Source organism: Marmota flaviventris, chromosome 2 (genome assembly GCF_047511675.1).
Source record: "Marmota flaviventris isolate mMarFla1 chromosome 2, mMarFla1.hap1, whole genome shotgun sequence".
Taxonomy (NCBI): Eukaryota; Metazoa; Chordata; class Mammalia; order Rodentia; family Sciuridae; genus Marmota; species Marmota flaviventris.
This window is the reverse complement of record NC_092499.1, coordinates 91,888,125-91,901,018: the sequence shown is the minus strand read 5'-3', so window position 1 is coordinate 91,901,018 and position 12,894 is coordinate 91,888,125. Positions and strand designations below refer to the sequence as shown.

At 45.0% G+C, this 12,894-nt stretch overlaps 1 protein-coding gene across 1 annotated transcript in view; it reads left to right on the top strand.

Annotated features, from left to right (window-relative positions):
• Positions 1-12,684, top strand: part of Tgm7 (transglutaminase 7) — a 44,781-nt gene extending 32,097 nt beyond the window's left edge. Inside the window, exons 3-13 of the mRNA XM_027926011.1 lie at positions 243-488; positions 1,068-1,186; positions 2,715-2,843; positions 2,930-3,107; positions 5,434-5,572; positions 6,376-6,479; positions 6,891-7,133; positions 9,109-9,435; positions 10,044-10,204; positions 12,023-12,156; positions 12,371-12,684. Of these exons, the coding sequence (XP_027781812.1) occupies positions 243-488; positions 1,068-1,186; positions 2,715-2,843; positions 2,930-3,107; positions 5,434-5,572; positions 6,376-6,479; positions 6,891-7,133; positions 9,109-9,435; positions 10,044-10,204; positions 12,023-12,156; positions 12,371-12,530 (1,940 nt within the window). The 3' untranslated portion in view covers positions 12,531-12,684. The remainder of the gene's footprint in view (positions 1-242; positions 489-1,067; positions 1,187-2,714; positions 2,844-2,929; positions 3,108-5,433; positions 5,573-6,375; positions 6,480-6,890; positions 7,134-9,108; positions 9,436-10,043; positions 10,205-12,022; positions 12,157-12,370) is intronic.
• The last annotated feature ends 210 nt before the right edge of the window (positions 12,685-12,894 follow it).

The window sequence follows — 12,894 nt, the reverse complement described above, 5'->3', positions numbered from 1 at the left end:
ATTGCTAGAAATGTTGAACATTTTTTCATATATTTGTTGATTGTATATCTTCTGAGAAGTGTTTGTTCAGTTTGTTATCCCATTGGATTGGATGATGATGATGATGATGATGATGATGATGATTTTGGTGTTAAGTTTTTTGAGTTCTTTATATATCCTGGAGATTAGTGCTCTATCTGATATGCATGTGTATACCACATAGATTTTTGAACCTCCCTTTGGGGTCATTTTCTCCTACATAGGACCTGAGCCCACAGAGCTGCTGGGAACACGAGCCTCATTCTTACTTACACAGGCCCGGCAAGAGAAAGTCTGGAGTGCTTCTGACTTCACCATTGACTCCAACTCTCTCCAAGTCTCGCTTTTTACACCAGCCAATGCAGTCATTGGCCACTACACTCTGAAAATAGAGATCTCTCGGGACCAAGGTCAAAGTGTGACTTACCCACTGGGGAATTTCATCCTGCTTTTTAACCCATGGAGTGCAGGTAGGACTTGCTCAAAGGTTATAATGCTAACCTGATCCATGGAGAACTCTTGAGAAAGCTTAGAAAATAAATTGTAGTCTATATCAATGTAACATAGTATCATGTGCTCGAACTAAACATCACCTTTATCAAGAAATTTTAATGGCACCATGAAAATATTCATAGGATGACCTCAAACAAAATTAGTTCCGAAATTGGAAAATGATATGCTTGTAATCGTATTAAATACATGTCATAGAAAGAAAGTGGACGGAATATATTACAATGTAATGATGGGTGTCTCTGAATAGTGGGAATGAATGATTTTCATTGTCTTTTTTCTGTCCATCAATAGTTTTGAAAACCTTAATAAGCTTATAAATTTTACAATCTATATTTTTTAAAGTATAAATTACATTTCTGGCCTCTGGAGAAGCACATGCTAAACTTTTAAGGGGATCCAGTGTTAATATCTGTTGCCATCAATTCACTGACTACTCCTCCGATTTTCAGAAAGCTACTGTCATTACTGGTTTTTAATTGTATTGCTCTGTTTTTTGGTTTGGGGTTTTGTTCTCTCTGCGACTCTTTACTGCTCAGAGGACGACGTGTACCTGCCAAGTGAAATATTGCTGCAGGAGTATATCATGAAGGATTATGGCTTTGTTTACAAGGGTCGTGAAAGTTTCGTCACCTCCTGGCCCTGGAACTACGGGCAGGTAATAGGATCCCCTGGGGTGGGTTCCTAAGGCTGGTCACTACAACTCTGTTAGTTCATGAAGGACAGCAACAAAGGGTACAGTATGAGCTGCTGGGTCAATTTCCCTTCCAGTGAGAGGGACAAGGAAGAAGGGGGAGGGAGATACCCTTCCTTTTTCACCTTTTATGTTCTTATGGAAAGCTAAAACATATTCAGAGTAGACAGGTGAGTATAATAAATGTCCATGTACCTATCTCTCAGTTTCCACTAGTTTCCACTAGTGACCAATTTATGGTTTGACAAATGATAGCTCATGGGTCAGTTGTGGCCTACAGCCTGTTTTGTATGGCCCACAAATAAAGAATGTTTTTCACATTTGAAAGTTGTTGAAAAGAATTTCACAAGAACCATTGAAAATTATACAAAGTTCAAATCTTGGTGTCTATCAATAACATTTTATTGGAACACAGCCATGCTTGTTTATTTGGAGATTGGGGATGCTTTTGTGCTCAATGGCAGAACTGAGTTATTGAAACAGAGGCCATGACCTGCTAAGGCTGAAATGCTTAATACCTGCCCTTGCCCAGAAAGACACGCCCATCTCTGGTCTTTACTCCTTTAATCCTTTTTTCACCATGAATTTTTTTTTAAGCAAATTGCAAAACCTTATCATTCAATCCAGTATACTTCAGAATATGTCTCCAAAAAATGATTCCTTTTGAAAAATCCACAATAATCAAAAAGAGGAATAGTAATTCTTCAATAACATCAAATATTCAGTCCTGTACAGAGGGCTCTTGGGCTTGAACAACTTCCATTCCTATCACCAACCGCGGTGCGTATAGTTTCTTTCTTTCTTACCTCAGTCCTGTGCACAGACCACAGGGGGAAGAGTTGGGTAAGCTCTGGGAGCCTTGCTGAAGGAAATCCATTCTCCAAGTATGGCAACTTGTGGAAAATTTGAAACTGAGATGATACCAGTGTATTAGACACATGCCACAAACACACATTGCAAACCTATGTCAGAAGTTTACACTGGACTTTCCAGTGTTCACAGAGTCAGCTCTGAGCTCCTCTACCTGGTTTCAAAACCTGTCACAATCTTTCCCCCCACCCCCTGTTGGCCCTATCCCTACGGATCCATCTGATCCTTTTTTGGTCTCACAAGTCCACCAGATAAGGGACTACCTAAGTCCTTGGGACCTACCATGCTCAAAGACCTCAGGTAGATGTTCCTCACTCTCCTCACTTTCTGTCTACCCCATCCATCCAAGCCCACTAGTTCAAATCCTTCTCTGCTCTCTTCAGTCAAAATGCATTCTCTGCATTTTCTATCAGAGCCACCTAGTTTACTTTTTCACAATTCCAAATTTAATACATTCCCAATTTGGTTTATAAGCTCATGGAAGGCAGGACCTTGTCTTATCTTTAGCCCCTACATCCCCACCACATACACACCCTCCCTAAAAGTCTGCCAGGGACTCAAAGTTTCAGAATTCTAGACATTTTTGCTCTTCTCTCTTTTCTCTCTTGAAATGGCTTGGAAGTTTGAAGAAGACATCATAGATATCTGTTTTGAGATCCTGAACAAGAGCCTGTACTTCTTAAAGAACCCATCCAAAGACTATTCCCAGCGGAATGATGTGGTGTATGTGTGCAGGGTGGTGAGCGCCATGGTAAGGATAGAGGCTTCCTGCCCCTGTCTGAGGATAGTCTGAGTTTCCCCTGGCCCTATGGAAACCCACTTGTCTGTGCTTTGCAGATCAACAGCAATGATGACAGCGGCGTGCTGCAAGGGAACTGGGGAGAGGATTACTCCAAGGGCGTCAGCCCCCTGGAGTGGAACGGCAGTGTGGCCATCCTGCGGCAGTGGTCAGCCAGGGGTGGGCAGCCTGTGAAGTATGGACAGTGCTGGGTCTTTGCCTCTGTTATGTGCACTGGTGAGTGAAGAATCACTCAATCTTCACCATGTCCCTTTGAGACTGGGCTCATAAAGTTTCAGTAGCTTGCTCATGGCCCCACAGCCATGGAGTTGTGGGCATGCATGCTCTTAACCAATGTGCTACGCAGTCTTAGAGGGTCAGCTTGTTGCAGTCACTCCATGGTCTCCTTGATGGCATAGTGAGATTGTTAACATAGCCACCTGGATAAAGCAGCTTGTAGTCTCAAAGCAGAGGTAAAATGGCTTCTTTCTGCCATCCATTTGGCTTCTTAGCTCAAAGTGAGCCTGGAGTCAAGGAACAAGGTCAGAGAGCTGGGGTGCAAGCAGATGGTCTGGGATAGCTACCTCATGGAGGCTTCTGTCTCATGAGGAATGGCAACTAGAGATGTATTACCTTGCTAGTTATATTTAAGGAGCATTGAGACTTTTATGCATTATCAGTTATTTACAATTCAGGGTAAAGTCATTGGCCAGATTATTTGTGAATTCGAGAGAGAGACAGAGGTCTGCCTGTCTCCCCCATGTAAGGCCAGCAGACCTTCCACATGGCTGCCTTGTCATACCGTGGTGCCCAGGATACATTTGCTCAACTAACAGGTTGACTCTATGTTGGAGAAGGCAGGAGCACAGGACAGAAAGTACAGAGACAAGGGCCAAAGCTCTAGGCTTTTCTGAGAGGGTCAGCATAGACCGGCAGTTACATTCAGGTGCTCCAAAGAGAGAAGAGGTTTAAATCTGAGTGTCCAATCAAGTGGCCTCCCTTGCCTATTTGTGAAATGGGGCTGAGACTCTGCCAGAACTTAGTATTCTTAGTTTTGCCTTGGCCTGGGAAGTCTGCCACAGTGGCCAGGCAGGTATTATGGAGATAGGCTCAGGTCTTCCGACTCTGGGGTCAGAAGGAGAAGGACTAGGTCCACAACCTGGCTCCATTTCCAAGCCCAGTCCCCTCACAGGCCAGTTCTGAGGCCACTGAGTGGGAACAGCTGCTCTTGCCAACTGCCTCTGGCCATTTACAGCCCAGGCCTTGTTCACAGGAACTGTGCTAGGATTGGATAGGTGACTATAGACTTCTTGACGGCTCTTCAGCGAATCAAAACAAAAGGATTGATCTCTTTCAGCAGTCCTCTTACACTTCAAAGCATTGTGCACTTCCCAGCAGTGTCAGTTGGCACCGGCTGCTCCTCCTGAGAAGGAGACAGACGGGATGGGACCAAAGTGTTAAACAAGGTTACAAAGTCACGCCTGGCTGTTGGCTTGATTTCATCTGACTCTGGGCAGGTTGAGTGTGTGTGTGTGTGTGTGTTCTAGATTTGTGGCATCTTAATTCAGCTTTAAGAAGCCTTTGTAGTACTATCCTAAGAAGCCACAAGAGGGCGCTGCTGCCTTATCAAAGATGGTCACTGCCTCCGGATGGTTTTTCCTTGTCTCTGATGGCATCTTCTATTGTATCTCTAAAAGTCTACCATATCCTTCCATCCATTCTCTAATGTCCTACTTCTCTCCCCCAACTCTTGTCTTCAAGTAAAATTACAGATCCCAATTTTTTTATACCTTTATTTTATTTGTTTTTTAAAGTTTTATGTGGTGCCAGGGATCAAACCCAGCACCTCAAGCATGCTAGGCAAATGCTCTACCCTGAGCCACAACCCTCGCCCCACAGATCCAGAATTTAATTTAATTTTTAAAATTTCTTTGTACTGGCGATTGAATCCAGGGGTGCTATGCCATTGAGCTACATATCTAGTCCTTTTTATTTTGAAACAGGTTCTCACTAAGGTTGGCCTTGAACTTCTGAGCTTCCTGACTTCAGAGTTGCTGGAATTATAGGCACTGTGCCCAGTTAGACCCAGAAGTTTATAACTGAAAATCATCTAGTCCAACTCCATTTTGTTACATGCAAGAAAACTAACCCAGAGAAGTTAAGGCACTTAATTAAGGTCACTCAGCTTCTCTTTGGAAACTGGCCATAGATTTAAATTTCTTTCTAATTAGATGTTTTAGGTTTTCTGTTTTTAACTTGGACAGTTGCTGTGTAGAAAACGCCCTAAATGATAAATTGATCCATTAATTACTGTTTTAAGTGACCATCAAATTATTTCTTTCTCTTGTGTGATGGACACCATTGATGGGGCAGGTACATAGCAGGGTTCTGGGCCTGGGTATGGTGCTCTGGGAATAAAGGAGTTATTTCAGGTGTGGACCTACAAGAATATTGACTCTTTTTTCTCACCAGCTTGAAAGTTAGAAGTTATGCAAAATTATGCAAAACAGTAATTCTGCTTGACTTGCGCTTAGCAATTCTTTCTTCTTTTTCTTCTCATTAGTAATGAGATGCTTAGGTGTTCCAACTCGTGTGGTTTCTAATTTCCACTCTGCACACAACATGGATGGGAACTTGACGATTGATACCTACTATGACCAAAATGCAGAGATGCTGCCATCTGAGAAACAAGACAAAATATGGTGAGGGGAACTGTCTGGAACAGATCTTTGCTGTGCCCCAGACAGGGAGGAATAAATACTTCAATGTGAATTGTCTCTGACCCAAGAAGCAGTGACATATTATGGAGAATTATGTCTGTGAATGAATAACCTGAATCTAATCATGAGGAAAGATCAGACAAGCCCAAAATGGGAGCCATTCTGGTAAAATAAACAAATACTGTTCTCAGAATGTCAATGTAATAAACGAAGAAAAGGCTGAGGAACTGTTCTAAGATCAAAGGAGACTAAAGGTGCTTGACCACTAAATGCAATGTGATCCTAAATTAAATTTTATACTGGCTGGGAAAGGATGCTATAAAGGACGTTATTAGGTCCACTGACAAAATTGGAATATAGACAATAAATTTGATAAAAGTATTATGACCTGTCCCCTTCGGGGGTCCCCCAGGTACCAAGCACTTTTGAGCCCATTAATTCATGTGATCCACCTTCTGAAGAGGTGCTAAGTTTGGTTAACTGCACAGGGTTATGTAAGAGAAGATCGCTATATTTAGTAAATACATACTGAAGTATGAATGTACATATCTGTATCAATATTGAAAGAAAGTAAATAAAGAAAATGTTGATAATAGATGAATTGGGTATATAGGTGTTCTTTGTACTTTTTTTTTTTTTTTTTTTGCAACTTTAAGGTTGAAATTACTTTCTAATCAAAAGAAAAAAAAAAGAAAAGAAACAATGATAGGAAGCACTCTGCCTAGTATTGGGTACCTGGTAGATCCTTAGGAAATTAAGTCCAGTCTGTTTTCTCCCTTCTACAGGAACTTTCATGTCTGGAATGAGTGCTGGATGATCCGAAAAGATCTCCCACCAGGATACAATGGGTGGCAGGTTCTGGACCCCACTCCCCAGCAAACCAGCAGCGGTGCGTGAGGTGGCAGGATCCCAGGAGGACAACAAGGGTGACTGACCATGAGAACAGGAGGCCAGAGAGGAGCCATGTGTTCTCACTTTACCCCCTCCCCAGAGTCATAGCTGAGACAGCTTTGGATTGGGTCTAACCTTATGACTGACAGAGGGATCACCCAGATAGTCACTGGGCTGCTCTGTTCTTTCCTCACCGGTGACATGGGGAAGATGGTAATGGCAAAGGCCTCTTCAGAAGGTGGATCACATGAATTAATGGGCTCAAAAGTGCTTGGTACCAGGGGGACCCCCCAAGGGGACAGGTCATCAGTGTCAACTGCCCACCCTTTTCCCCACTTCCCATGGCCATGACTAATTGCATTGGTCCAGGTGTCAGAGTCATATCCCACAATTTCTGTTGCCTCCACAGGGCTGTTCTGCTGTGGCCCTGCCTCTGTGAGGGCCATTAAGGAAGGGGAGGTCCACCTGGCGTATGACACCCCTTTTGTGTATGCCGAGGTGAATGCCGATGAAGTTATTTGGCTCCTCAGGGACGGCGAGGCCCAGGAAATCCTGGCCCACAACACCAGTTCCATCGGGAAGGAGATTAGCACCAAGATGGTAGGGTCAGACCAGCACCAAGACATCACTGGCTCCTACAAGTATCCAGAAGGTGCTTGGGCAGGGGATGAGAGGAGGGGACGGGTGAAAACACCTTTCTACTGCTCCCCAACTTAGATGGCTTCAGGTTTAAACCATCACCATGTATTCACTTCCTCCTCCTAGGGGACTATCCTGGACCCTGGGCATGTGACCCTCAGGTATGGGTGTCAGATTTAGCAAATAAAAATACGGGGTGCCCAGTTAAATTTGTATTCCAGATAAATTCAGATAAACAAAAGAAATTCAGTATAAGTAGATACCCAATGGTATATATGACATATTAAAAAGTATTCACTATCTGAAATGCAAATTTAACTGGGTGTGATTTTTAGTATGTTTCAAACATTGCATGCAAATATTAAAAATTATTTGTTGTTCATCAACAGATTCAATTTAAATTAGATATCCTATATTTTATTTGGTAACTCTTCTCAGTGTTATACCATCATCTTTCTGTGTCCCTGGCAGTAGCGGTAGCAGTAGTGGGGAAGATGGACACTCAGAAGGAAAGGGCTTCAGGGCCTGTGGGAGGGAGTGGACATCCCCATAAAGAGAGCTGGGGTGGAGTCAGGTCACCTGAGAACTAAAGAAGGCTCTGCCATGCTCTAGCCACGAAAGCTGAACAGTATTACCATCCCTGTGCCTCCACTTACTCATCTGTAAAATGGGATAACAGTACCTCAGAGGGTTAAATGAAGAATTCACAGAATGCACAGGGAACGGACCTTTGGCACACAGTAACTGCTCTAGAGGAGTCCACAGTATGGGAATATTTTGGGTCCAGCCTTAATGTTGAGTAGCCACCAAGGGCAAGGGTTGAAGCTTACTTTATTTATTTATTTGGTACCAGGGATTGATCTCAGGGACACTCAACCACTGAGCCACACCCCAGCCCATTTTTGTATTTTATTTAGAGACAGCGTCTCACTGAGTTGCTTAGCGCCGCACTTTTCTGAGGCTGGTTTTGGACTCACCATCCTCCTGCCTCAGCCTCCTGCACTGCTGGGATTACAGACATGTGCCACTATGTTGGACTATTTATTCATTTATTTTTTAATGTTCCTTTTTACTTATTTTTAAAATTTATTGGTTCTTTTTAGTTATACATGACAGTTGAGTCCATTTTGATGTAATTATACAAGCAAGGAACATATCTTATTCTAATCAGGACCCCAGTATCTCTCCTTTTCCTTGCTTTCCCCATCCCAGATTGCCCTCCTTCTGTTGATCTTTCTGCCATTTGCCCATAGTTATTTTTATTTTAAATTAATTTCTTGTGGATGTGCACAATGGTGAGATTCACTGTGGTGTATGTATGTACATACAAAAGTTATGTCAGATCCATTCTCCTGTCTTTCCTTTTCCTATTCCCCCTCCCTCTCTTTGCCCTTTGTCTAATCCACTGAACTTCTATCCTTCCCCCGTATTGTGGGTTAGCATCCACATATCAGAGAAAACATTTGACCTTTGGTTTTTTTGAGATGGGATTATTTCACTTTGCATGATAGTCTCCAGATCCATTCATTTAGCTGCAAATGTCACAAGGTCATTCTTTATGGCTGAGTAATACTCCATTTTGTGTGTGTGTGTGTGTGTATAAAACACATTTTTTAAATCCATTAATCTGTTGAAGGGCACCTAGGTTGGCCCCATAGTTTAGCTATTGTGAATTGTATGAAGCTGTATTTAAAAGGCTTAATGTATGTCTTCGGAAAGATCCTGGTCGGGGGAGAAGCCTCTGGCCTTGATGATGATGATGGTGTTGTTGGTGGCAATATTGATGACAAAGAGTAGTGCTGAGTACTTACGTTCAACAACTCACTTAACCCAATATATATATTCATCTGTATGAAGAAAGCAGGTACAGATGACAGAATTGAGCCTCAGGAGGAGAGCTGGGAGTTGAGTTGCTAGTTTCCCCAGGAAGGTCATTGGTTCTTTCCACCCCTCCCCATGGATGTCTTTGCTGTGTCTCTTTCTGCCAGGATCCCCTGAGGAGCGGTCTGTATTCATGAAGGCTTCCCGGAAAATGCTGGGACCAAAGGGAGCTTCATCACTCCTCCTGGATCTCCTGGGGTCCAGGGTCTTTGAGGATCAACCAGTGCAGCTGCAGCTTCACCTGGCCAGGATGCCAGTGTGGGGCCAAGACGTGCCGCTTATGCTGCATGTCTGGAGGGTACCAGAGAGAGCCCACCCCAGGGGTCCCATCAGACTGGTGGTGCGCTTCTGTGCACAGCCCCTGCTGCATGGGGGTGGCACTCGGAAGCCCCTTTGGAGGCAGATGGTGCACTTGAGCCTGGACGTTGGGAAGGGTGAGTGTTGGGAAGGGTGAGTATGAGGCAGGCCTGAGAAGGCACCTATAGGGAGGGGAGCTTTGGGTCCATGAACAAGATTGGGCTGTTCCAGTTAGATCACAGAGAATCCCTGCCCCCACCCCACCAACACACACACACACACACACACACACACACACACACACGCTGCACAGTGAGGCTGCCGTCATTGGTAGGAAGTCGAATGCCAGCTGTTATACTTCTGATGCCATCCCACCAGGAGATACATAGCAGTGAGCTATGGGGACAGTCTCAGGGTAAGCATGTTCTCTCTCGTTCTCTTTCTCTTCCTCCCCACTCTCTCCCACCCTGTTTCAAATCTCTTACCCATTCCCTAGTCTCGGAATGTTGTTGTTGTGTGTGTGTGTTTTTCTTTTCTTTTTTTAAATATATATTTTTTATAGTTGTAGATGGACAGAATGCCTCTATTTTATTTATTTTTATGTGGTGCTGAGGGTCAAACCCGGGGCTCACACATGCTGGGCAAGAGCTCTGCTTCTGAGCTCCAGCTCCAGCTCCAGCTCCAGCTCCAGCTCTGTGTTTTTTTTCTTTTTCTTCTTCTTCTTCTTCTTTTATCTGTACTCAAGAGATACAATGGCCGCTCCTCCTGCCCTACAACAACTACAGAAATAAGCTGACTGATGAAAAGTTGATCCGTGTGTCTGGCATTGCTGAAGTTGAAGAGACAAGGCGGTCCATGCTGGTCATAAAAGATCTCTCTCTGGAGCCTCCCCTCTTATCTATTGAGGTGAGATCTCTGGACAGAGATGGGGGCCCAGTGGGTCTCTGACTCACAAACACAGGGGCTGAGGGTTCAGTAGCAAACAAAACACTGTGCCAGCCTCAGACACCAACACGGTATGGTGTTGACTCATGCTCTGTATAGAGTACAGAGCAAGACCTGGAAACATCTCAGAGAGGGGACGGTTTGCGTAGGCTGCACAAGAAGGTGCTGTCTGGAGAAATGAGATGAACATGAAGTCATTTTAAATAAGGAAACTGCTTTCCAAAGGCAAAGAAACAAGACAGGCAGTGACTAGGAGATGCAGTTGAGCAGGCAGATCTGAGACCATAAGGTGAAATTCAAAAGGTGACGCTAATAAGGGTGATAAGAAAAATGAGAAGTGAGCCTCAGATTTCAGGTTTGGGAGCAACCTGGGCAAGATCCTGATACGGCTCTTGCATTCGGAAGGAATGAAGGGGAAGTGGAGGAGGGCAGGGGTTTTCCTCATTTCCTGTTATGAGTATTTTCCTTCCCTGGAGGCTCCTTACCCCACTATCCCTCCCACTCCCAAAGACTTTTCCACTGTCTCGTCCAAACCTGGCTCTATACCTGGTGGCTTTGTCAACATCAGGACCCACCCCACCCAGAAAGATATTTGGGAGGCTCTAGATCCGATCATAAATCTGCTGGCCCACTCCATGGTTTTCACCTGGGCCCACAGTCAGGTAGTTGGCCAAGTAATACTGGGCAGCCTCGGTGGTGGGGCAAGTAGTAGGCCCACGTGCAGACACAAGCCTAGTGCTGAGATGGGGCCCCTGCTTGCTACCTGGAGGACAGCTTTGGTTGCAACAGGGCCCTGAAGCAACATAGCAGAATGGCAGGTGGGCTGTGAATTGGTCCCCATCAGTAGGTGACCTAGGAATGATTTGTGTGACTGCTGGATTCTAAAGTTATTTTAACCTATTTTACTTGGACATCCTCATTAGGGACTTGGTTCTTTATTTGAATTCCAGATAAGTCAGGGTGTGTTATTTCTTCTCCTTGATTCTCTGGCCAAGCCTGAACATGCCCCTACTGTGATTGGGGTGATCAGAGCTCATGACTCCTTTACTGATATCCATCATGTAGCTGGCACAATCATAGGCACAGGGGTTCTAGAAATGAGTAGGACAGAATCCCTGCCTCCCACTCACAGGCCAAGGCTTGTCAACCCATGACACCAACCTCAAGAGTGAAGCTCTGAACACACCTAGAAAAACTCAAGAGTGTGTTCTGATGATGTATATGGAGGTACCCCGCACAGGGGATAGAACTTGGTCTGGGGTCTGGGCCTGCTGTGTCAGGTCCATGGGCTTCATTGTTTCTTCCCTGATGGAGCAAAAGGGTGGAATGATGTCACTGATAGCACATGGGTGGCACATGACACTCCTTCTTTATCTTGTAACTGGGTCAGACACTACTAATCCACTATGATTGTTTTGGATTTATCCTTGGGATCCTGTTTAACGCAGAATTGCTGTTAGCTACCACTAACTCTTTGCAGCTGGCACTTCAGTTGAAATCTAATAGGTATCTTGAACTAGATGGAGGAGAGGGAAAGAGATTTTAACTTTGTTCCTATTCCTGATTGGTGGTAGCTTCCTGAGGTATCTTGACCTTCTAAAAGAGGCCAGTGTGTTAATCTCAAACATCCTCAGCTCTTAGTTTTCTCTCCCAACTGTATCACTGAAGCTCTGAATAGCAGTCCCTGGTGGTCACGAGCAGGATGGGGGAGGAAGGTCATTAAATAGAGTACAGAGATGAGGCTAGCTGCCCAGGATACCTGTGCTCCTCTCTACACAGGTCTCTGAGAGGGCTGAAGTGGGCAATATCCTGAGAGTCCACATCACCCTCACCAATACCCTAAGGGTGGCCCTGAATAACTGCATCATGGTGCTGGAGGGAAGTGGCCTCATCAACGGGCAGATAGTAAAAGAGTAAGTAAAGCCATCCATCCACCTCTTGAGCTGATCTCTGAGAAGCAGTGCCTCATGGGAATCATAGGACTCTTCTCAGTCTCTGGATGGTGCCTCTTTTCTCCCATTATCCCACCTTCCTCAGGAAAGGTGGAGCTTGGTGGTGCTGGAGAGCGGGAGGGGTCCTGATCACCCACCCAACCAGTCACAGTTCCCAGCTCTCCTTGACTTTCAGTCTTGGGACTCTGATGGCTGGACACACCATCCGAATTCAAGTGGACTTCTACCCTATCAAGACTGGACCCCGCCAGCTGCAAGTCCTCATCAGCAGCAAGGAGGTCAAGGAGATCAAGGGCTACAAGGACATCTTTGTTGCTGCAGCTACAGCATCCTGAGCCCTACCTTGCCCTCTCATAGCTCTCACCAGTCCCCCGACCCCCTGTAGCTCCATCTTGTTCCTTTCTACTCCTGATTGCATTCTCTTGGCTCCACCCCTGTCCTGGTGTTCCCACCCTGGGAACAAACAATAAAGATGTCTTTAGTTGTCTTCTCCTATGCTAACAAGCCACTTATTGCTACTAGCCTGGCTGCCAGCTGTGTGGCTAGATCCTCCCTTTTCCCTCTAAAGGACCTCAACCACACGATATGTCCGCCATGATTCCCTCTACAGCTTCCTCTCCGGAATTAAGGATTCCCCCAGAGGTAGGTCTGGTGAGGGTGTCCTGGATGGGCTGAGAGGACAGAAAATGCAGTGCCAAC